Below are 27,456 nucleotides of genomic sequence, written 5' to 3' on the forward strand. Positions count from 1 at the left end.
CAACGTTATTTAGTACCTACATTCAGTATCTGACACTTTTTGAACTGCTCATATTCCATAGCAAGTGGGTAGATAAGTAGGGAAAACAGGGACAGTTAACTTTAAAAATAGACTTCCTAGGAACTGTGCCAGAAAATCATGGTGAGTTTTCTGGGGAAATCACAAAGGAAGAATCGACAATGAAGAATTTTTTTTCTATAAACTTCACTGCCATCTTTAAAAGTGATATTCAACTCTTAGAAACATCACACACTAGCTCAAAAGGTTATCAGAGATTATCAACCAAGTAATTGCCAACTTTTTCACCTGTTAGGATTCCTTTTATTATTTCCTCCCATATAGACTTAAATTTTAAAAGGTTTTACCTGTCAAAAATTTTATTTATTAATTTAAACAGAGATATAATAAACTATTAAATGGAGTTTTGAATAAATATAAGTTGATCACAGAAAGGTGATATAATTTCACCCAAAACAAAATAAGCTAGCCTGTACAATTTTATGACAAGTAAATGTATGTTTTCTTTTAGGCTCTTTCAAATATTGAGAATTACATCCAGGGTGTAGTATTGAATGTAACAGAGCTTCATGGTAGTAACTGTCAAATCATACTTAAATGTTTGACACAGTAAATGCTAGGAACATAGAGAAACTCTATACAAACATTTCTGTATTCCTCTCAGCCCTAAGGTATTATTTTTCCTACTATACATATTATAGAGGAAAGAGAAGCTCAAAAAGTATTCACCTGTCCAGACATACAGCTTACAAATGAATGAGTGTAGAATTTTAACCTGGTTCTCTGTCCAACTGGAAAGGCTGGGCTCTTGACCAGTATGGCACTATTGGTTCTTTTGGGCCTAGAGTTCTGAGCCTTAACTCTGCCACATTATAGATATATCAGTATCATTCTTCCATAAAGATCTGCTGACAACAAAACATTGCTTTATGATGGGTTCTCATTGTTAAACATTTTCCTTAATATTAACCACTTGTCCCCCCTGGAACTGTGCCTGCTGTCTGTCCCAAGATTCCCTTGGATTAACAGGTTTCACCCTTTTCCTGTTCACACAACCAGTTACATACAGCTGATCACCCTAATGTTTAGGGTCTGTTTAGACCTCCTCTTAGTGATTGTTACCAGATTGTATCTTACTAAGTAGCCTTGAACAATGATAATAATAATATTATAATACAGATTAGAAAACATGCTCAGAGGACTTAAGTGGCTTGACCAAGGTCATACAGCTAATAAGTGGCAGAGTAAGGGCTTGAACCTTGCATAACAAGTATAACTGCCTCCAAAGTTTGCCAAGGTTAACAACAACCTGCCTCCAAGCAAGAGACATAGAACAATTACTCCCTTTTTTTGCTTTAGTCTTTTCCATTAATTACATTTAAACTAAAAAGCGTAGAATAAACATTGTCAAGAAGTCACTGAAGTCCAAGTTATGAGTTTAAAAACATATACTTGAAATCCAGGCCCACACAATTTACACTTGAGTTCTAAAAGAACATGAAGACAGGAACATGAAACTACTAATAGCATTCTCTGTAAACCCACGTAAGAAATTAGGAGGGCTACAGGACTAGAAAGTGGGAAAATATGCATTTTAAATAGTTTATAAAAAACCTTCATAAAAGGTAAAATGCTCACTAAGAGTCAATAAAGGGTCACAAAGAAAAGTAATTCCGAAATAATCTCGTGTTCATTTTGATATAGTTACTAGACTAGAAGATAAAGGAAATAACAGACCTAGGACCATCTTGATACTGGACAGGTCTTAATGAAGTCTCTTAAGCTAGAGAAAGCAGATATGAAAATGGCTTCCCAGGATATAAAGGACTGCCATGTGAAAGCGGAGGTTCATTTATGTCATAAATAAAAAGAACTAGAACTAGCAGGTGGGAACAATAGAGGACATTTGCATATGTGTAAAGAGAAAATTGATGGTTAAAACTATTCAACAAAATAGGCTAAGTACAAAGTTGAAAGTTTGCCATCACTGAAATTTTTCACATAGAAGCCACTGACTATCCACTTAGATTGCCATGAAAATTAAATCTGCTCACTACGTAAAGCATTTCATACCGTCTGGAACAGAGAAACAGCTCAATATACATTATCTATTATTACTATACTATTATTATCACCTAAAAGTTTAATAAAACTTGACTGTAAAATCATCTGGACCTGCTGAGTCTTAGGGTTCTTTGATTTCTATGGTTACTGGGCTAGTCATATTTTTAAGTTTACTTGAGTCAATTTTACAGTTTAGTTTCTTCCATTTATCTAGTTTTTAGGTTGTTCTGCTATAAGCCTGTATACTATATTCTGTTACAATAAAGAACATTATTATCAGCAGCTATTTCATTCCTTGTTCTATGTATCGCATATGTTATCTTTTCTCTCTCCTCTTTTCCTCTTTGGTGGAAAAATCATACCTGTCAAAGATTGTTCCACTCCCTTAATCTTTTCAGTGAACTTGTTTGTGGCTTCACTGATCAAGAATTTTTATTTTGTTTTTTAGTTTTACTCATTTTTGCTTTTAATTTTTTGATTACTTCTTTTATGTTTACTTATTCTTCTATCTCCTTGAGTTAAATTAATAGTAAATTTACTTTCGGTATTTCTTGTTTTCTAATAAAAGCACCTGAACATACATATACCATATATATATGCACACTGGAAAAAAAGAAATCAATTAGCATATGATAAACACTAAGGTGAGGGTACATCTGGTTCCTCCAGGGCAACTGTGATAGAGGTAGTTGTGTTGTTCCTTTAGGATTGTAGGGTGGTGGAGTTTCTGGCTGCAGTCAGGTCTTCCTGGAGATTCTGAAAGCTATCATAACACTTCACTAAATGTCTTTCGTTTAGACTAGCCAAGGCAACTCAGTTTTCTACAACTGAGATCCTAACCAACCAACTACTAAGATAGAAAAAGAAAGTAGGGGATCAGCTCATTTGCTTACCAGTTGAATTCTACATCAAAGAAAAGAACACCTCTCAGGAACTTTTTTTTTAAAAACACAGATGAAGACTAAAAATAACAGTTTCACAGGAAAATTATAAAAACATCGTGTTGGGAATTACCCTCATTTGTACTATATGCTATAGTTTTCCTAGAAAGACACTATTTTCTTCTAGAAAATATTAGTCTACAAATAAAAAAGAATACATTGTAGGAGGTAATGACCATTTAGAGAGATACAAGGAAATGGGAAACTGAGCACAAGTTTATAAAGAACAACTTCTCATAGGTAGGTACTGATAAGAGTTCTGTTGAAAAATACTGTCATGGTGTCTTACAATCTTGCATACACTTGGCTAAGTCAACTCAGACCCTAAAATGTGAGTATTTGACTCCAGAGGTTCCTAGGCACTGTTGATCCTCACCAGAGGATTTTGGCCCTTTCTCCGTTAAGGGACATTTTGGCATTTTTTTTCAACCTTTACCCAGTAGTGGTTGAATAGAGGTAGGAAGACAGAACTACTGTATTTCAGTGGAATATACACAGCAACACTATAGGTGCCTTAAATAATCCCACTATAAATACCACAATGGTATAAATAATGCTTTTACTCTGTATGAGTGACTTCCATTTAAATATAAAAAAAATAGTAGAAGAGAAAATTATTTGCTCTATACAAACTCTTGAGTTCCTATAAAAATCCAAAAAGAGCAGATTTAATTATGTTGCAAATTCAGCACATGCAAACATCAAATAAAGAACTCTTTATTTGATAATGTATGTTGCCATTTAGGTGTTCAAAATATACATAATGACAAAGACTCTCTCCTTAACTAAAATTTAGTTAGGCTGCTCTGAGCCCCCTATCTATCTGTCTATCTATCTATCTACCTACCTACCTACCTACCTACCTATCTACACAATTTTTAAAAGTTACACTCCACTTACAGTTATTACAAAATATTGGCTCTATTCCCCATGTCGTACAGTACATCCTTGTAGCCTATCTTACACCCAGCTTAGACCAGTTGTATCAAGAATCCTGCAAAGTCAGTTCAGCAAGAACCCCACACACTTTATCTAATTCCCTGGTTTGCCTTCAGCAAACCCTTCCCCTACCCTTGATGTCTCCACTTAGTAATTTTCTATCCACTACCACCCTTGCCATCTTCCTCCCTGGTTATAAATCCCTAGCTGTATTTACTCCTATCCTACAGTAGCATGAGTACACTAAGATAAATCAAACTGCGAAGACTAACATGATCTCTAGGCTCTTTATATTTCCAAACTGGCTTTTCAATAATTTTCTCAAGACTATATTTCCACTTTATCCAAGATACAAAATGAAAACTAACATTTATCATAACTAATAAGAACCTGCTGTATAAAAAATTAAGTTTAAAAAAGTAACATTTATCAATGTTTATTACATGCTAGGTTGTATGTTTAAGAAATCTTATTTAATCTTCATAGCAACCCTGTATTTTTTCTAATAAAATTTACTAAAGTACACCTTGAATTCCAGTGTTTCTAACAATTGCAAGATAATTATTCTTATGTGAAGAACGTATCATAAGTACACTATAATATACCAGACTATGTAGACTAACTATGTATAGGTTCTTTTTAATGTCAAAATAGCTGTAAGCAATTTTCCCAGGATGTCTCAGAAAGAAGTCAATGATTCCATTTTATTAATAATGTATTTTAAAATAATATTTTGGCCTTAGCTAGCATCTAAAATAACTAGGCTGTAGCATGATCAGACTGGTTATTGTAACTTATTTACCATCTAAATTGGATTGCCACTTGGTCATTACAATCTATTGGTAGCAAATACTTTAAAAATCAGGCCAAAAAATCTTTTCCCAGAGGCTAACACTAATTAGTATTCCCAGATACTAATCCTTTTGATATCAGTATTTTACGGTTACTCCTCAGAATAGGAGAGGGACTTACTTCAGGCTATTAAATAAAGTACTTGAAGGTCATCTTCCAAAGGCTCAGAATTCATATTTGACAGCTGACACAAAGTCACCCAAATCTATTTTAAAATTATAATAATGACCATTGCTAACATTTATTGGACTACTTATTCTACGCCAGATGCTGTTTTATGAGCTTTTACACAAACCAACTCATCCAATTCTCTTATAGTCCTATGAGGTAAATACTATTATTATCCTTATTTTAGAAACAAGAAAACTGAAGTACAGAGACTAAGCAACTTTGCGCAAGTTGACACAATTAGAAAAGGGCACTCAGGGTCCATCTCGTTATATTGCCTCATGAGATACATTGGGTTTTACACATAAAAATACAAACATGATAGAAGGATATACAACGAAATTCATGTCATTCTCCTCCTGCTTTTGAGTTAGAGCTATCGTATCTCCACTCCACCACCAAATGAACACACCTGTGATGTGTGTATGTTTGCATATCATTTTAAAACACAAGTGGATTACTATTATTGATATTTAGATTTTCATTTTTACTACATAAACAATATTATATATACATACACATACACACATATACATTTCAAATTTGTTCCAATTTATTTATAAAATACAATCTTAGCAATAAAACTATTGTGTCAAAGATTATGTGCATTACAATTTTGATACATATTTCAAACTGTTCTACAAAAAGGGTGTACTGGAACTTCCCTGGTAGCGCAGTGGTTAAGAATCCACCTGCCAATGCAGGGGACATGGGTTCGATCCCTGGTCCGGAAAGATCCCACATGCCGTGGAGCAACTAAGCCCATGGCCACAACTACTGAGCCTGCGCTCTAGAGCCTGCAAGCCACAACTACTGAAGCCCGCACGTCGCAACTACTGAAGCCCACATGCCTAGAGCCCGTGCTCCACAACAAGAGAAGCCACCACAATGAGAAGCCCGCCCACTGCAACAAAGCGTAGCCCCTGCTTGACACAACTGGAGAAAGCCCGTGCACAGCAACCCAACGCAGCCATAAATAAATAAATAAATTTTAAAAAACTTTAATAAAAAAAGGGTGTACCAATTTACAGCCCTACTAACAGTATGAATACTCAAAATTTAGCTTTTACTAAACCTACAGTGTACATAGTAGGCAGACAGTGTAAATTCATTAAGTGTTGAATGAGCGAACTACTGGCACTCGCAATTATCTATATTTTAAGAAGTATGCTGAGGGGCTTTATGATATTATGAACAAAAGCATCTGGAAAAGGTCACTGAGTAAGAATCCAGAGAACGGGGCAATCCCACGACCACAGTTACTGGGGCCAACGGTGTGTCTCTGCATACTCTCTTCCACGCCTCCCCCAGTGCAGAGCAACATCCACTGAGCAAGTGAACCTTGAGGCCTGACTAACCTCTAGGTCTTCTAGTTTCCCTATATTGGCTTAAACCATTTGGCTATGTTACTTTTTTTAACAAAAAAGTCTTAAGCGATATACCAGATGCCTTGGGTGAGTTGGTTAAGTTCTCTAAACCTCAATTTTTTCATTGGTAAAATGAGACACATTTAGGGTTTAAAGGCCTAGGTATTTAATCTTGGCTCTGACCGTTTCCTAGTTGTATCATTTTGAGCAAGACATTTTACCTCTCTAAGATTTAATTTATTCATGTGTAAAATTGAGATACATGTGAAGAATACGTGAGTTGACATGTGTATGTCAACACAACAGGCACTCAAATGAGAATTATTATCATTATTACTATTACTCATTAAAAAGTATAATTTTTAAAACGTGCAAAGTCTTAAAGTTCCGAATTGGTGTCTAGTGCTAAAAGAAATTTTTAAAAACTTCTCACCAAATTTAACAATTTTGTTAACAATAACAGCGAACACATTCTGAGCATTTATTATTTGCCAAACACAGTTTTAATCAAGTATTAAGCAATGTGATAACCATCAATGGGTTATAGACCTGACTATCCATGAGGTAGGAGGTATTGTTAACCCCATTTTGCAGATGAAGAAACAGAAGCAGGTAGTAAAGTGACTTTCTCAGAGCTGGGATACAAACTCAAGCAGTATGACCACAGAGCCTGTTTTTCTCTTGATCACTTTTACAGTAACTTGTTTTTGTACAGGGTAGAGCTATATATATTCTCTATATATATATAAAATTATTTTTCCAGCTTCAAATTACATGTCTTTATTCTTGAGCAAACCTTTCCCCATTCTCACTCCCTCGAGACTAAAGAGAATCAAAGTATTTGGAAATGGATCTTCATATACACCTCTGTGTATAAAACAAATACGTTGAGAGTACAAAGGTTATATAGTAATAGGAAAAGTTGCTCCATTATGTTTTACGAGATAAAACAAAAAAAAAGATTAATTGTCTTTTCAACCTCTACTAACTTGTTAGAAGTTAAAGATCTATTAAAGATCAGGAAAACACACCCAAGGTTAATGGGACACTCCAGACCCCCATACTCTCTACTCTGAGCACATATGTCACCAAGATCTGATTAAAAGCTAAATCAGATCATATTATATCCCATTCCAGCTCTGCTTAGAATCCTACAGAGTAGATTCCTTACCATGATTCTAAAAACTCTGGCTTCTGCCTACCTCTTCAATTATTTCATACTCCCCTCCCCTCTGACTTATTTTGCTGACAACACACCTGCCTTCTCTCTAATCCTTGAACATGCCAACGCTGCTTTCTGCTTTAGGACTTTTGTTCTCGCTGTTCCCTCTGCCTGGAAGGCTCTGATCCCAGATCTTCCCATGGCTGGCTTCTTTTTGTTATTCAGACCTCAGTTCAAATACCTCCTTCTCTGACTCTCCCTGATCACTTCATAGAAAGAACCTACCTCTACCCCAGTCTTTCTCTATCCCTTTGCCTACTTTATCACCTTCACAGTACTAGTTACTATCTAAAATTATTTATTTATTGGTTATATGTTTATTATCAGTCTCCCTCCCAAATGGAATATAAATACCTTGAAGGCAGGAGATTCAACTCTATTTACTGTATCTAGAGCAGTGCCTGGCATATAGTAGGTCCTAAACAAATATTTGTTTAGTGATTAAGTGAAAAGCACAGAAGAATAATGAGCAAACTACCCTGACCATAGCAGAGACAGGGGACTAAATATTAGAAAGTCAGAAAGAAAACAGAAGAAAATAACTATTCTGGCCCTACTTATTCGGTTTGGTTGTAATACGAATACAAGAAAGATAAGGTAGTTGGAAGTTTAAATGAATGGAAATGCATAAATTAGTTACTGTAGCCCTAATGGCCATATTAATGTATTTTGTTAAGAACCATTCTCTGAAGGACATTTCCTTATGGTCAGTTAATCTTTTCCCATACAAAGTTCTTTTTACTTATTTATAACAAAATATAATTAGGAAAGGAAAGATAACTGATGAATAATCTACTAAATAATTTTTTTTCTTTTTCTTGAGGTACGCGGGCCTCTCACTGTTGTGGCCTCTCCTGTTGTGGAGCACAGGCTCCAGACGTGCAGGCTCAGCGGCCATGGCTCACAGGCCTAGCCGCTCTGCGGCATGTGGGATCTTCCTGGACCGGGGCACGAACCCGTGTCCCCTGCATCGGCAGGCGGACTCTCAACAACTGTGCCACCAGGGAAGCCCCTAAATAATATTTTTAATTTAAATTTCAAAGTAATTTAATTCCAGGTTAAACCAGAAAATTCTTATCATCTAATTCACTTGGCAGAAAATTGGCCACAGAAAAATTTTCATGGCATCCTCTTTCAGGAGAGAGATTTCTTTCATTCAGATATTTAAAAATGCATTCTCAAACTTCAAATTCTTAGGCCTCTGACAACCTCTTCAGTAAATAAAATTATTTGAGAGGATGCTTATACTTCGAGCACTGTAAAATTAAAACTGAATAGTTCATACCTGTAATTAACCAAGTGCACTTCCTATTACTGCTTCCCTGTACTATCTCTGTGATATCAGGCATGTTGTTGACTTTGTTAGTATATGTATTTATCTTTTAGGTCATCTAAAGGTTGTCTACTTAAGTTAAAGTTCAAACTGAGATAGGCTAATGGGGTAGGAAAGTGCTATCTCTAAAACCTCAGGCAATTCAGCTAACGTCTATAAGGAAACTGAATTTTTCTTACTATTTCTTCCAATATGTGTAGTAAAAAGAAGCACATCACTTGACAGCCATCAGATTTGATTATTTGTATTTTCAGTAATCAATAATACCTTAAACTATAAAAAAAAAAGCAGGGATTTCAAAGCATTGAAATTTTTATTCAAGCCCAATCACATAAAACTTACCCTGTTTTTAGATAACAGAAGGAATAAGTATTTTAGTAAAATGTTATTAAGCTACTTTACTGATTTTTACCTAATGACCCAAGAATCAAAGTAGACTTTGACTCAGTCATTTGAAGATGCCTAAAAAAACAATAAAAAATATAAGAGGCATAACTTATGCTTTGTGCAGGTTGTAAAGAAGTGTAAGTTATGCTCTGTGGAACTACACAATAAAGAAATACTATTATTTTAATGAAAATTATAAACATTGTAAAAGTTCCATTCAAAATAGATGGAAGAGTGAAAAATCTCATTTCCCCCTCTATCATCTTATTTTCTTTTGAATTGTCATTCGATAATCAACACTACTGTCTAACTCAATGCCAGACGCATAGGAGGAAGTCAATATAGGCTTTGGGAATGACTTCATTTCTTGCCTCCATACACTCATAATCCATTCAACACCAGTCAACTTCCTGATGTTGATATAAACCAATAATGTTAAAAGAAACCTGACAAAGTGATCCAGGTGTATGTATTTTCGCACATAAGTATCATTTAATATATTAACATTTCTTCCCTGAAAACGCTTTAAGGGATAAAAGTTCATTTAATCAAGACACAGTTTCACACCTAACAACTAGACCTGACTGCACAATACATACTGTGAGATCATATTAAAGTTAATCCACAACTTATCAATTATGGTAAATATCCTAACAAGTTGGACTGTACCATGGAGAGGTAACTATCTAGATCAGCTTTTAAAAACAGGTATGAAATATACACATCAGGATTTCAAACTGACGTACCTTTGCTAAACTATGAAGCGTTTCTTATTCTAGAATTACAATATCTCCATTTGGTAATCTGACACGAACAAGCTGATAAAGGCAATCAGAACAACAGTATATTCTGGCAAAGCTGAAAATTTCCTGAAAGCCTAGAAAAATATGTCTACAACAGATGGATCATTTAGGAAATAAATACAACACTCTGTCAAATGGAGCACTATTCTAATTCCCTAAACTAAAATCAGTAGGAGCTCCACTTTCCAAGAGTCTGTGACATTAGTAAGGCCAAAGAGGAAAAACCTAGAGCTGCACATAAACATATCTGATATGACCGAGAGTGCCACACTGTTAGGTTTCCTGTTAAATATACTAAATTTAGGTAAAGTCCTTACCAGTTAACTTCTTCACAGGTTGGAGCCGAACACTGATAGACTGATGTGTGAGTAAGGGGGAGGATGGAAGAGAGCGAGACATGCCCTCCATAATCCGAATGTGCTGCATACCTTCACTCACTGGAAGTGGTGGGACGGCGTAGTCTGGCTCAAAAGCACAGTCGCTTTCTGTGGAGATGCCACCTGTTACATAGAAGAGAATGGGAGAAAAGAGCTGGTGAGAAAATACTCTTCTACTAAAATTCTTCTCTATTAAAAGTTATCTTTTTGGATGACTCAGCACAGTGTACACTGATATTGATTTTTCACTGTGAAAAGAAAATAAGGAATTCCCAACACACAGATTCATTTCTACGTAACTGGGTACTTAACTTCAGGTCCAGCACTAGGAAACTGAACATGAATAAGACAGGATTCCTCCTCGTAAGGGGCTCACTGTCTCATGAACAACGTAGTCATATAAAAAGTAATTACAGTACAATGCAACAAGTGTTACGATTACAGCAATGGTCTTCAGTTGTCCCTGAGAAGACAAACATGGAAGAAGATATTCCCCTGCTTGACAATCCAATCTGTGCAATTCCTAGTAGGATCACTGTAACCCTATTTCTTATTCTCTTTCTCCAAGAATGTACCTGAAAATATAAATGGGTAAGACTAACATTATATGGTGATTTTTGAATCTGCTCAAACATTTAAAAAAAGAGTAAATGATATGCTGTTTACTTCCACTTACGTACTGTTGACTTCTACTTCCAGCAATGGCAGATTATATACTTCAGACCAACCTTTCCCTAAGAAAACTACAACTATATACATTTTAAAAATCTTCCTGAAGGCACTGGAGAGTTAATAGCATGATGAAGAATTACAAGAAGACTGAGACCTGGTATTTGGGGCCACTTTTTACTTTGTGGCATCTGAAAGGCTAAGAAGCCATTGACAGTTTTACAGAGCTGGGAAGACAAGTACTGGAATGGCTGGAGAACCAAGTTGCGAAGGGGGAGCTGGTGTAACTCCAACACTTTTGTTTGGAACCCCAAAGGGCTACATTCTAGGAGTGTGTATAAACCAAAACTAGGGACTTCCCTGGTGGCGAGTGGTTAAGAATCTGCCTGTCAATGCAGGGAACACGGGTTCGAGCCCTGGTCCGGGAAGATCCCAGATGCCACGGAGCAACTAAGCCCATGTGCCACAACTACTGAGTCTGTGCTCTAGAGCCCACATGCCACAACTACGGAGCCTGCATGCCACAACTACTGAAGCCCACACACCCTAGAGCCTATGCTCCTCAACAAGAGAAGCCACCGCAATGAGAAGCCTGCACACCACAACAAAGAGTAGCCCCTGCTCTCTGCAACTAGAGAAAGCCCACATGCGGCAAGAAAGTCCCAACACAGCCAAAAATAAATTAATTTATTTATTTTAAAAAAAACAACAACAAAAAAACTAGACTGGCCTTTACAGGACTGAAGCTCAGCTCCAAATGTCTACCACAAAATTTAATTAAGGCAATCTTGGATTGCTAGTCCCTGACAAAAACAAACATAAATCTTCTTAGAAGAAGATAACATCACCACAGATCTCAAAATACTTCCACAATTTTTCATATACAATATCTGGTCCTTAACTAACAATAACAAAAAGAGAACATGAAAAAAGCAAATCAGAAAGATCATGCAAAATAAAGTCTTAGAGGGAATACAGACTATGGAACAATAAGACACAGAATTTAAACTAGTATGCTTAACACCAAAAAGATTAAAATACTTAGGAATGAATTTAACCAAGGAGGTGAAAGATCTGTACATTGAGAACTATAAGACACTGATGAAGAAACTGAAGACACAAATATATGGAAAGATATCCTGTATTCATGGACTGTAAGAATTAATATTGTTAAAATGTCCATACTACGCAAAGTAATCTACAGATCCAATGTAATCCCTATCAAAATTCCAATGGCATTTTTTCACAGAAATAGAAAAAGCAACTCTAAAATTTGCATGGATCCACAACAGACTCTGAATAGCTAACGTAATCAAGTAATCTTGAGCAAGAAGAACAAAACTGGTGGCATAACACACTTCCTAATTTCAAGTTATATTACAAAACAGTAGGAAGACAATTTGGTACTAGCACAAAAACAGACACATAGATCAATGGAACAGAACAGGGAACTTAGAAATAAACCCATGCATATACGGTCAACTAATCTTTGACAAAGGCACCAAGAATATACAATGGGGAAAGGATAGTCTCTTCAATAACTAGCATTGGAAAAACTGAATATCCACATGCAAAAGAATGAAACTGGATCCTTATCCTACACCATACACAAAAATCAACTGAAAATGGGTTAAAACTTAAACCTAAGACCTGAAACCATAAAGCTCTTAGAAGAAAACACAGGGGGAAAAGAACATGAAATTCATCTTGAAAATGATTTTTTTGGATTTGACATCAAAAGCACAAGCAACAAAAACAAAAGTAAAGCAAGTGAGACTATATCAAACTAAAAAGTTTCTGCACAGCAAAGGAAACCATCAACAAAATGAAAAGGTAACCTACAGAATGGGAGAAAATGTTTGCAAACCATGTATCTGATAAGGGGTTAATACTAAAAATATGTAAAGAACTCATACTCAATAGCAAAATAAAACAAACAAACAAAAAAACCTAATTAAAAAATGGGCAGGATTTCCCTGGTGGTGCAGTGGTTAAGAATCTGCCTGCCAACGCAGGGGACATGGGTTCGAGCTCTGGTCCAGGAAGATCCCACAAGCCGCAGAGCAGCAAAGCCCATGCGCCACAACTACTGAGCCTGCACTCTAGAGCCCGTGAGCCAGAACTACTGAAGCCTGCGTGCCTAGAGCCCGTGCTCCTCAACAAGAGAAGCCACTGCAAGGAGAAGCCCACGCTCCACTACAAAGAGTAGCCCCCACTCACCGCAACTAGAGAAAGCCCACGCACAGCAACGAAGACCCAACACAGCCAAAAAAATAATTATAAATAAATAAATAAATTTTTTAAAAAAATGGGCAAAGGACCTGAATAAATATTTTCCAAAGAAGACATACGAATGGCCAACAGGCACATGAGAATGTACTCAACATCAACAATCATCAATCACAAAAATCAAAATCACAATGAGATACTACCTCATACCTGTTAGGACAGCTATTACCAAAAAGTCAAAAGATAATAAGTATTGGCAATGATGCAGAGAAAAAGGAACCCCTATACACTGTTGGTGGGAATGTGAATTGGTACAACCATTACAAAAAACAGTATGGAGATTCCTCAAAAAATTAAAACTAGAACTACCATATGAACCAGCAAACCTACTTCTGAGCATATATCAAAAGGAAGTAAAATTACTATTTCAAAGAGATACTTGCACTCCCATGTTCACTGCAGCATTATTCAAAGTAGCCACAATATAGAAACAATTTCAGTGTCTGTCAATGGATGGATGGATGAAGAAAATGTGATTTTACAAACACACACACACACACATACACACTCTCTCCCTCTCTCTCTCCCTCCCTCCCTCCCTCCCTCTCTCTCTGAGGAATATTATTCAGCCTTAAAAAAGAAGGAACTCCTTCCACTTGCAACAACAGGGATGAACCTGGAGGACATTATGCTAAGTGAAATAAGCCACCAGACACAGAAAGAAATAATCTCTATGTAATCTCACTTATATGTGGAATCTAAAAAATAAGGTCAAAATCATAGTAGTAGAGAGGAGAATGGTGGTGGCAAAAGGAGATGTTGGTCAAAGGGTAAAAACTTTCAGTTATTAGATGAATAAGTTCTGGAGACCTAATATACATCATGGCTCTTAGACACAGTCAATTACTGAGACAAAAGTGCTGAGAGTTTCTATTGAGAAATACTGACCAAATGCTGTATTAAAATTGTGTCATGTTATGTAAAAAGAAAAAAATTAACATGCTTAATATATATATTTTTTTTTGCGGTACGCGGGCCTCTCACTGCTGTGGCCTCTCCCGTCGTGGAGCACAGGCTCTGGACGCGCAGGCTCAGCGGCCATGGCCCATGGACCCAGCTGCTCCGTGGCACGTGGGATCCTCCCGGACCGGGGCACGAACCCGTGTCCCCAGCATTGGCAGGCGGACTCTCAACCACTGCGCCACCAGGGAAGCCCAACATGCTTAATATTTAAAGAAAGTAAAAGTTTAGAATTTCAGCAATGAATTATGAAAATAAAAACTCAATAGGTGGATTGAAAAAACAGATTAGACACAGATGAAGAGAGAATTAGCAAACTGGAAGATAAAACATTTGTGCATCAAAGGACACTATCAAGAGAGTGAAAAGACAACCCTCAGAATGGTAGAAAATATTTGAAAATCATTTATCTGATAAGAGTCTAGAATTGAGGGGACTTCCCTGGCAGCCCAGTGGTTAAGACTCCGTGCTTCCACTGAAGGGGGCACAGGTTCAATCCCTGGTTGGGGAACTAAGATCCCACATGCCAGAGTGGCACAGCCAAAAAAAGTTTTTAAAATAAAAAACTTAAAAAAAAAAGAGTCTAGAATCAAGAACATAAAAAGAACTCCTAGTACTCAACCACAAAAAGAGACACAATGCAATTTAAAAGTAGGCAAAAAACTTGAGCAGACATTTCTCCAAAGAGAAATGTACAATACAAATGGACAATAAGCTCATAAAAAGATACTCATATCATCATTCATTAAAGAAATACACATCAGAGCCACAATGAAATACCATTTCACACCCAGTAGAATGGCTATTAAAACAACAACAACAAAGAAGTGTTGGTAAGGATGTGGAGAAATTAGAACCTTCATACATTGCTGGTGGGAATATAAGATGGTACAGCTGCTGTGTAAAACAGTTTGGCAGTTCCTCAAAAAGTTAGACACAGAATTACCATACAACCCAGCTATCCCTCTTCTATGTATATACCCAAAGGCAATGAAAACAGGTTTTCAAGCAAAAACCTGAACATGAATGTTCACAGAAGCATTATTCATAATAGCCAAAAAGCAGAAACAACTCAAATGTCATTAATTGATGAATCAATAAACAAAATGTGGTATATCTATAAAATGAAATATTATTTAGCAATAAAAATAATGAAGGCTTGATTCATGCCACAACACTGATAAACTTTGAAAACATTCTACTAAGTGTAAGAAGCCAGACAAAAACAATGCCACATGTTGTATGAGTCCATTTATATGAAATGTTCAGAATAAGCAAATCCAGACAGAAAGTAGATTAGTGGTTGCCAGGGATGACTACAGGAATGAGGAGTGACTGCTTAATAGGTACAGGGTTTCCTTTTGGGGTGATGGATTATATAGCAGTGATGGTTGCACAACACTGTAAATGTACTAAAACCACTGAATTGTACACATTAAAATGGTTAAAATGGTAAGTTACCGCAATTAAAAAATATTACGTAGATATTTACCACCCACTCACATATTTATTCAAACCAGAAGACTAGTAATCATTCATTTCTTCCCATCACATCCCTTTGCAACAAATGCAATAGCTATTCTGCAGAGTATCAACCTCATATAGAGTTCAAATCTACCATGTTCTCTTCATTTCTCCTATCACTACCATAGTCCAGATCACTACTATCTTTCCCCCAAACTTCTGTTGGTGGAAATCTAGGACTTATTCCTTATCTTTGGATTTCAAAACTTTTACCAGAATAGGTCTTAACTTTTTATTTCTCATTAGTCACTGGGTCCTTTCCTTTACTATATTGACCAATTATTTTCTTCCAACCGTTCTTTTCTCTTTCTCTCTGGAACTGTGATCAGATGAAATCTCCTAGACCTATTTCACAAGTCTCTTTATTAATAGATTTCTAATCTTTGGGCTTTCATGAATAGACATGAGACTGATTTATATGGAATTATAGTATTTTACAGGTTTACAAAGAGGTATGTCATTAGTGTAATAATTCCCTAATTAAAGAAAAATCAGCACTAGATTGTTTAAAGACAATATACCTAGAAGAATGCATTTGATTTAGTGAAGTATCTCTTTTCATTTGAAATGTTCTAATGTTAAAACTTAGCTGATAATTTTAGAATCTAATAATACTCCTTAAGGAATAATACTGCAATTAGTCCAGTATGGATGTCCTAATTTACTTTTTTGCTTAAAAATATTTTCCTCTATCTTCTCTGCCCTATAAATACAGAGAAAAAACTAAAAATATATGTTTCAAGTAAAGAAAAGTACTGGTATGCATGAACAGAATTGGACTGCATTAGTCATTTTTTCTTGGGTAACTAACAACCTCAAAATCTCTGTAGTCTACAACATTCACTTTTATGCTCATGAATCTGTAGATTGACTGTGGGTCAGCTGATCTTGGTTGGGTTATCAAGTTCAGAACTATTCCAATGTGTCATTCATATTGGGCCTAGTCACTGAAGGGGCAGTGAATATGTGGGGCACACTCTTGTCATGGTAGATCACAGGGCTGCAGGAGACCAAGTTAAATCAGAGGAGCATATTTAAGACATCTGTTCACTAATATTTTACTGGCCCAAGCAAGTCCAAGAACAACATCAATGGGGCATGGAAATACACCTGGTGCATTTCAGTGGGAACCACTGAAAAGCTGCATAGCAAAAGAAATGGATGTATAATTTTATAACAGGAAGGAAGTAAAAAATTTGAAATCCAATTTACCAGGACTTCCCTGGTGGTCCAGTGGCTAAGACTCCACACTCCCAATGCAGGGGGTCCGGGTTCAATCCCTGGTCAGGGAACTAGATCCCACTTGCCGCAAATATAGAGTTCGCATGCCGCAACAAAGATCCCGCATGCAGCAATGAAGACCCCCGTGCAGCAACTAAGACCCAGCACAGCCAAGTAAAAAAATAAACGTTAAAAAAAAAAAAAAGAAATCCAATTTACCAAGCATGTAAGATGATATTTACTGGTACTCCAAATTACTCAATCTTCATTTTCCTACCACTCACTTTTCCTGCTATAATCAACTGAATAAAAGTTACTGAAATAATGTGATAGAGATATGGCAGAATAAAATAAACTGCTAATGTGACAGAAAAATTCAGTTTTGCTGGATACCCGGAGATTAGATATTCAAAAGTTGAATTAAGATAGCACAGGGAGGGCTTCCGTGGTGGCACAGTGGTTAAGAATCCGCCTGCCAATGCAGGGGACACGGGTTTGAGCCCTGGTCCAGGAAGATCCCATTAGTTGCTACGGAGCAACTAAGCCCGTACGCCACAACTACTAAGCCTGTACTCTAGAGCCTGAGAGCCACAACTACTGAGCCCACACACGTAAAGCCCATGCTCCGCAACAAGAGAAGCCACCACAATGAGAAGCCTGTGCACAGCAATGAAGAGTAGCCCCCACTCCCTGAAACTAGAGAAAGCCTGCATGCAGCAACGAAGACCCAACGAAGCCAAAAATAAATAAATAAAATAAATAAATTTGTTTTAAAAAAAAATAAAGATAGCACAGGGATATCAAGTATATGGACACTAAAGAAATGTTAGGAGTAATTATGACTCAAAAAAATTTCAGTCCTAAGTCTTATATTTAGTACAGATGATTACGAGATATTAAAGTTCAAGTTAATAAAGAAATTCTTTAGCTGAAGGCCGTACCTATTCTACAGAACTGCCTTCTAATTTTTCAAGTTACATAAATAACCACAAATAAAACTTATAAATCAAAAGCCTCTAGCATGATAATTCATTAAACTGTATACATTACTTATGAATTTTCCAGTTTATATGTTATTAAAAGTTATTTTAAAAAGTACACAGAGAAACAAAACAAAACAGAGCATGGTGGTAAACTAGTCCCTAAAGTCAAAGGGCTTTTACATATTTCAGAAACAAAGGGGTTTTGCCTGAAATTATTCCAAATATCATTTTAACTTACAGCACTCGGTGACTCATTAATAGTCTCATAACGTGCCCATAATATCGGGCAGGAAACAGGCCAAGAGAAGTGTAATAGCTAGTACGGGGTCATGTAATCAGACAGCACGCCTGCCTATGCAGAAAATTTTAAGTAATCTAGAAAAAATTCCACTAGAAAAAAACAAGTGAGTTAGACAAACTCAAAGATTACAGAGTCCGTATACAAGAAGCAAATTTCCAGCAATGAATATGCAGAAAATTTAAAAAAATTTAAACCAGTAACACCAAAACAGCACCATTAAAAACATGAAATAATTAGGAAGAAATCTAACAATATATGTACAATATTTGTATGCTGAAAACTACAAAACACTGATGAAAGACATCAAAGACCTAAATGGAGAGATATACTATTGACCTGTTCATGGATCTGAAGATTTTAGGATGCTAGGTCTCAAAGTGATCTACGGGTTTAAAGCGATCCTAATGAAAATCCAGCAGTCAATTATTCTGGTAGAAATCAAAAAGCTGATTTTAAACTCATGTAAAAACAAAGGGACTAGGATAGATAAAATAATTTTGAACAGTAAAATCAAAGTTTGGAGTCTCACAGCACCTCATTTCAAGACTAATGTGAAGTTACTGTAATCCAGACAGTATGTGGTATTGGTAAAAGAATGGACACAAAATCAACGGAACACAACAACTCAGAGGCACTGGTAAAGTTCACAGTCCAGGGGCACAGGCTCACCAAAAGACTGAGACCTAATCATAGGACTACAGAATGCTTCCCACCCCACTCCCACCTTAAAATTACATTACTATTTGCCGCAGTTCATTTTATCCAGTACACCATATTCACCTTTCAGCAGAAACTTACATGGCATACTAAAAGTTAAAAAAACAAATAAACAAAAAACAGTATGAAGAGACAGTGCACGCATCAGAACCAGCCTCAGATATGGCAAAGATGTTGGAATTATAAAACTGTGAATTAAAAAAATGAAATACTTAGGTATAATTCTAACAAAATATATAGAAGATCTATATGAGGAAGACTACAAAACTCTGATGAAAGAAGTCAAAGAAAATCTAAATAAATGGAGAGAAACTCCCATGTTCATGGATACAAAGCATCAATACTGTCAAAATGTCAATTCTCCCCAAACTGATCTAGCAGACTTAATGCAAACCCAATCAATATTTGTTGATATTGAAAAACTGATTCTAGAGACTTCCCTGGTGGTCCAGTGGTAAAGAATCCACCTTACAATGCAGGGGACGCAGGTATGATCCCAGGTCGGGGAACTAAGATCCCACACACGACGCTGAGGGGCAACTAGTTCCATGCGCCACAACTACTGAGCTTGTACGCCTCAACTAGAGAGCCCACGTGCTGCAAACTACAGAGGCCACGTGCTCTGAAGCCTGCGTGCCGCAAGTAGAGACAGAAAACCCACGCGCCACAACTAGAGAGAAGCCCGTGCACAGCAACAAAGAGCCCATGTGCCACAACGAATGATCCTGCATGCCTCGACGAAGATCCCATGTGCCACAACTATGACCAGATGCAGACATAAAAATTAAATAAATAAGAAAGAAAAACTGATTCTAAAATTTATATGGAGAGGCAAAAGACCCAGAATACCCAACTCAATATTTGAAGGGGAAGAACAAAGATGGAGGACTGACACTGCTGAACTTCAAGATGTACTATAAAGCTACAGTAATCAAGGCAGTGTGGTACTGATGAAAGAACAGACAGACAAATCAATGGAACAGAACAGAAAGCCCAGAAATAGACCTACATAAATATAGCCAAAGGAGCAAACACAGTACACTGGAGAAAAGATAGTCTTTTCAACAAATGATCCTTAGACAACTGGACATCCACCTCCAAAACAATAAATCTAGACACAGACCTTACACCCTTCATAAAAAATTAACTCAAAATGGATCACACACTTAAATGTAATATGCAAAAGTATAAAACTCCTAGAACATCACATGGAAAATCTGGATAACCTTGAAGACATGATCCACGAAAGCAATAACTGATGATCTAGACTTCATTAAAATTTAAAATGTCTGCTCTACGAAAGACACTGTCAAGAATATGAGAACACAAGCCTCATACTGAGAGAAAATGTTTTAAAATATATCCAAAGTATACAAACTCAATGATAAGAAAAAAAATTAAAACATGGGAAAAGACCTGGACACCTCACTAAAGAGGCAAATAAGTATACGAAAAAGACATTCAATATATGTCATTAGAGAACTGCAAATTAAAACAACTCAAGGTACCACTGCACACCTATTAGAATGGCCAAAATCCAAAGCACTGACAACACCAAATGCTGGTAAGGATGTGGAGCAACCGGATCTCTCGTTCATTGCTGGTGGGAATGAAAAATGGTGCAGCCACTTCGGAAGACAGTTTGGCAGTTTCTTACAAAACTAAACATACTCTTACCTTACAATCCAGCAGTCATGCTCCTTGGCATTTACCCAAATGAGTTGAAAACTTATATCCATACAAAAACCTGCACATGGATATTAACGGCAGCTTTATTCACAACTGTCAAAACCTGGAAGCAACCAAGATGTGCTTCAGTGAATGGATAAACTGGTACATCCAAACAATAGAATATTATTCAGCACTAAAAAGAAATGAGCTATCAAGTCATGAGACGTCATGGAGGAACCTTAAATGTGTATTACTAAGTGAAAGAAGCCAATCGGAAAAGGGTACATACTGTATGATTCCAACTATATGACATTCTGAAACAGGCAAAACAATGGAAACAGTAAAAAGATCAGTGGTTTCCAGGGATTGTAGGGAGGGAAGGATCAACATTTAGAGTATAGAGGATTTTTAGGGCAGTGAAGCTATTCTACATGATACTATAATAGTAGGTATATGTCATTATACATTTGTCAAAATCATAGAATGTACAACATCAAGAGTGAACCCTAGGGACTTTCCTGGTGGCACAGTGGTTAAGAATCCACCTGTCAATGCAGGGGACACGGGTTTGAGCCCTGGTCCAGGAAGATCCCACCTGCTGCGGAACAACTAAGCCCGTGTGCTACAACTAGTGAGCCTGCGCTCTAGAGCCCGCAAGCCACAACTACTGAGCCCACGTTCCACAACTACTGAAGCCCACGCGTCTAGAGCCTGTGCTCCACAACAAGAGAAGCCACCACAATGAGAAGCCCGGGCACCGCAATGAAGAGTAGCCTCCCCTTGCCGCAACTAGAGAAAGCCCGCGTGCAGCAATGAAGACCCAATGCAGCCAAAAAATAAAATTAATTTAAAAAATATATATTTTTAAATAAAAATGAAAGGCTTCCTTAAAAAAAAAAAGAGTGAACGCTAATGAAAAAGAGTGAACCCTAATGTAAACTATGAACTTTGAGTGATAATGATGTGTCAATGTCGCTTCATCTATTTTAACAAATGTACCACTGTGGTGCTGGGATGTTAACAGTGGAGGAGGCTGTGGGTGTGTGGGTGCAAGAGGCATATATAGAAACTCTGTACTTTCCACTCAATTTTGCTGTGAACCTAAAACTACTCTAAAATAGAAAATCTATTTTTTTTTTTTTTTTTTTTTTTTTTTTTTTGCGGTACGCGGGCCTCTCACTGTTGTGGCCTCTCCCATTGCGGAGCACAGGCTACGGACGCACAGGCCCCGGACGCACAGGCCCAGCAGCCACGGCTCATGGGCCCAGCCGCTCCGCGGCATGTGGGATCCTCCCCGACCGGGGCACGAACCCGTGTCCCCTGCATCGGCAGGCGGACTCTCAACCACTGTGCCACCAGGGAAGCCCGAAAATCTATTTTTTAAAACAAATAAATCTATAACCAAAAACCAACCAAAAAGAATGGGTAGAATACATATCTGAAGACTATGAAAATAAACAGTAGCAGGCAGATTGGAAAAGCAGCACAGAATGTGAAGTTCCATTGAAGTGGTGGTGAGTTTGCCATGTTTTTTTCTCAGGTATTGCCTCACCTGGACTCAAAGGCAGCCCAAAACTGAGACGTGTACACCGGGTAAGAAAAAGCTCCAAGAAAATCCCTCCCTTTCTAGTGAGGAACAGGGAAGGGGGCCCTTGCTAGTCTGAGAAACTAGGGGAAATCCCTCCTTTTTCCCTTCTCTTCTATCCTGGTCTCCAGCCAATTCTATGGCAGTAGCAGCAGAGAGATGGTAGTGGTGACTGGGCAGGAACCTAAAACCCTGGGAGAAGTGAACCCTTTTTTCTGACCCCAGGAATTGTAATCCCAGGAGTGTGAGGCAAATCCTCACTGCTTTTTATTTCTCTGTCCTCTTATCACTTGGCTTGGATACAGACACAGTTGTAGGAATTGAACAGTGGAACAGGGAAACTAGAGTCCCTGTTTTTTAGCCAGACTACTGGCAAGGGAGAGTCTGAGAGCTGGAAAATGTTGGTAAGATTGGGGTGTGGAGGTGTATCAAGCAAACAATCCCATAGAGTTGTATATGAACTTCAGGGCTCACCTCTGAGCTCTGCGTGCATGGACGTGACCCTAAACATCCATACCATAGGCTTTAAGAACAGAGCAACAAGACATACTTACTACCACTCTGGTCCCAGAATGGATACTGGGTCCCACACGTGGAAATGATCTAAATAGAAATGCTCAGAAAACCGAACTGACGTTGCAACTAGAGCCCCGAGAATGCAGGTAGGAATCTGTTTCCTGAACATAATCTGGTTGACTAGCCACTGACATACACACACACGCGCGCACGCGCGCGCGCACACACACACACACACACACACACACACAAATCAACCTTCTCCTTAGAACTTAAATAAAACCTAGGGTCTCATATCATAATATTCAAAATGTCCAAGATATAATCCAAAATAATATGGCATATGAAGAAACAGGGAAATCTCAACATGAGAAGGAAAAGTCAACAGATGTTACTCCCAAGATTATACAGATATTAGAATTAAACACCAAAGACCTTAAAGCAACTATTACAACAATGCTTCAATAAGTAAAGGCGGGCTTCCCTGGTGGCACAGTGGTTGAGAGTCCGCCTGCCGATGCAGGGGACACGGGTTTGTGCCCCAGTCAGGGAAGATCCCACATGCCGCGGAGCAGCTGGGCCCGTGAGCCATGGCTGCTGAGCCTGCGCGTCCGGAGCCTGTGCTCCTCAATGGGAGAGGCCACAACAGTGAGAGGCCCGCGTACTGCAAAAAACAAAAAATTTTAAAAATTAAAAGAAATAATAAGTAAAGGCAAACATTATTGAATGAATGGGAAGACAGAAAATTTCAAAATCTAGTGTGTAGTTTACACATACAACACATCTCCTTTTGGACCAGTCACTTTTCAAGTGGTCAATAACTACTGTATTGCACAGTAAAGCTTTACACCTATGTCCAGAATCAAGTTCATTTAGTTTCTAGAATATAAGGCAAAAAGTATGATCCAATCACGAAATACTGGAAAGATCCTAGAGTGATGACTCTTACCACATTCCCATTCAACTCATCGATACGGCCTAAGCAGAAGAAAGACAAACCTTAGAGAATGCCAATGGATTTTTGTAACTTATTCAGGTTGTGTATCCCACTGCTGCTGCTGCTTTAGATGTGGTTTTCTTGCTAAAGCAAATCAACATATCCCTGGTACCAGGTCTGCAGCTACAGACCTGAGAATGAGATCATCGTAAGTGGTAAGCATTCAGCTGTCAGGGTTAGCTATACATTTTCACTGGCCTACCTGCTATTAATTCTCCTGGTCTTAGGAATAATCTAATCCACAGGGACCTTAACTGCCTTTCCATTCTAAGGGCACCATGCTGGTCTACTACACTAATAATTTCATGCTGATTAGACTTGGTGAACAAGAAGCAGCAACTGATCTAAATACTGTGGTAAAATATATGCACTCCAGAAGGTGGGAAATCAATTCCACAAAAATTCACAGGTCTTCCACACTGGTAAAATTTCTGTGAGCCCTATGGTCTTGAGCAATTCAAGATATCCCTTCCAAGGTGATGAAGTTGCTGCACCTACTCTCTCTTAATACTGAGAAAGAAGTGCAATGCCCAGTAGACCTCCTTGGATTTTTGAAGCAATCTGTTCCTCATTTGGGTATGCAGCTATGAACCATTTACCAAGACTGCTGGATGTGAGAGAGGCCCACAACAATTGAAGGCTCTGCAACACATACGGGCTGCTGTGAAAGCTGCTTTGCACTTGGGTTATATAACCCACTAGGATCCAGTGTTGCTTGACATATCTGTGCTAGATAGGGATCTTGAACGGTTATTGCACAACTTTAGGTGAATCTCAGGCCAGATCTCCAGTATTCTGTAAAAAAGCTATGTCATCCGGTACAAATAACTATCACCCTTTTTCGAAAAACAGCTTTTGGCTTACCACAGGGCCTTAGAATGAATGCCTGATCATGGGCCACCATGTTACCATGTGACCTGGGCAGTCCATCATGAACTAAGTTTTGTTGGACCAACAAAGCAATATGGTTGGGTGTGTACTGAAGCACTTCATCATCAGAAGGAAGGGATGTACATGAGATCAGGCTTGAGCAGGTCCTGAAGGCATAAATAATTTGCATAAGCAAGTGGCCCAGATGCCCAAGGTTCCTAATTCCTGCTATATTGCTTCTTTTCTCTCAATCTGGATATATTTTATCTCATGGAGAATTCTCTATGACCATCTCACTGAGGGGGAAAAAAAATTAATCTTGTTTACTGATATCTCTGCATGATAACATGCAGATGACAACAATACTAGAGCCCCATTCTGGGGTCCTGAAGGACAGTGGTGAAGGGAAACCCTTCCAGGGCCAGAAGTATGAACAGGGTACCTAGTTGTTCATTTTGCCTGGGAGGAGAGATGACAGAGATACTGTTCTATACTGACTCAAGGACAGTGTTTAATGGTACGACTGGATATTCAGAGATTTGGAAGGAATAATTAGAGAACTGGTGACAAGGAAATCTGGGGATAAGGTATATGGACAGACCTCTTTGAAAGGGCACAGAATATGAAGCAATTTATGTCCCATGTGAATGCTTACCAAAGGGCAAACTCTACAGAGAAGGTGCTTAATAACCCCGTAGATAAGACGACCAGTTTGGAGGACTAAGCCAGTCTCTTTACCCAGCCATTCTATCTTTGCCCAGTGGGCTCATTAACAAAGAGGCCATGGTAGCAGGATGCAATTTATACATGGGCTCAGCAATATGGGCTTCTGCTCACCGAGGCCAACCTGACTACAGCCACAGCTGAGTGTCCAACCTGCCAAAAGTTCACGCATGCACTGGGGAAGAGGCAGGTGGATGCCCCCAATACACGGTACCATTCATGCGATGGTTGGTCAGTTGTCTCTCTACTCATTTCTAGTCCCTGGTGACTTCCCCTTCCTTCTTAGTAAATCAATTATGAATGTAAAATAAATATTGTTTATAGTGTCAAGGATTTCAGACTGTCTTAGTCTGCCCCCTTGTGGGAACCAGCTCTTCAATCTTTCACTAGGAATAAAATTTATTAAATCCAGCCTGGCCTCAAACAAAACAAAACACAAAATGTATTTATTAGATAATAATTTTACCCTAGGCTTCACTAATAGGTTCCTTCCTCATCCTTTGTTATCCAACTCTTTATGACCCTTCAATAAAACTTATGAAGTTTTTCAAAGAGGTTTTTGTCATTTTTATCTCTTGCGAGAAGAATTCAGATAAAAATATTTTAAATCAGAATCTTTCTAAATGTCCAACATACCTTTTCCAACCTTTTTAGTTCCCATGCTTTTATTCCGTTTCATTCATAAATATGGATAAGCAAGGAGTGGCTTCTACAAGCCTTCTAGTGTTAACTAGTCCAATTATCATAATACTAAGTAGGATACTTAATATGTTCTGACACAAAACGTGATTAGGGTTGCATATTCCTAGAGTTTAAGATATTACTAAGTAAATTATTATGAATCACTTTGAAAATCTGAACACTCATTGATGAGGAAATGGTGGAATAAATTATGGATTACTTAGCTAAGGAGGATTATACAGATTTTAAGAAATTAGAATTTAAGTATGTTCCTGGAGGGATGGCCATGCTACACTGTTAACTGAGGGAGAAGAGAATTAAAACTGCATTTTAGGTTTTCCCTGGTGGCGCAGTGGTTGAGAGTCCGCCTGCCAATGCAGGGGACACGGGTTCGTGCCCCGGTCCGGGAAGATCCTGCATGCTGCAGAGCGGCTAGGCCCGTGAGCCATGGCCGCTGAACCTGCGTGTCTGGAGCCTGTGCTCCGCAATGGGAGAGGCCACAACAGTGAGAGGCCCGCGTACCGCAGAAAAACAAAAACAAAAACAAAAAAATGCATTTTATTTTTTTAAATCTTCAAAGTAATACATACACATACACACACACACACACACACACACACACACACACACATATCCATGCATGTGCCAGTATGACTTTAGCGGAAAACATGGAAGGATACAGACTGAATACAATTAATGCTAGTTACTTTAGGGGAGTGCAAGAGGAAGAAGCCCTAACATATCCTTTTTAAATGTCTACATTGTTTGGTAAAAGTAATTTTTTACTTAATACAATTATTATATCTCACATTAAAAAATATAAAGTGTAACTGAAATATATAAACACATTCTGACATACCCCTAGCACCCTAAGATAGTAAGAAATTGTTGGCTAGAGGGCCAATTTCAAGTTTAATTTTTTGGAAAAAAGAGTGTTACACAAAGAATTATCAACAAGAAGTTAAATCTCAGAAGAAACATATGACAAGAAATAAAGACACTTCAGAGGGATTTGTCATTTAAGGTCAGATCTTTTCAACTCTGTTGGTCCAACCACCAACAAACAAATTTGTGTTTTAAATATAAGAATGGAAAGATTCTAAATATGTGCTACCAACAAGGCTGATTTGAAACTTTTGGCATAGATTAGTGTAAAGCCTGAAATATTTTCTGACTGAAAATAATACTTCACAGCATTACTCTGAGAATTAAATGAGGATTTTGTGAAAGCACCTAGCTCAGAGCCTGGCACATATGTATTATTAAATTTTTTTTCTT

The 27,456-nt window shown here is 37.8% G+C and overlaps 1 protein-coding gene across 1 annotated transcript in view; it reads right to left on the reverse strand.

The window, feature by feature from the left end:
• TANC2 (tetratricopeptide repeat, ankyrin repeat and coiled-coil containing 2) overlaps nucleotides 1–27,456 on the reverse strand; it is a 352,607-nt gene that overhangs the window by 226,886 nt on the left and 98,265 nt on the right. The window contains exon 4 of the mRNA XM_059997849.1: nucleotides 10,412–10,594. Within this exon, the coding sequence (XP_059853832.1) occupies nucleotides 10,412–10,594 (183 nt within the window). The remainder of the gene's footprint in view (nucleotides 1–10,411; nucleotides 10,595–27,456) is intronic.

Source organism: Delphinus delphis, chromosome 19 (genome assembly GCF_949987515.2).
Source record: "Delphinus delphis chromosome 19, mDelDel1.2, whole genome shotgun sequence".
Lineage (NCBI taxonomy): Eukaryota > Metazoa > Chordata > Mammalia > Artiodactyla > Delphinidae > Delphinus > Delphinus delphis.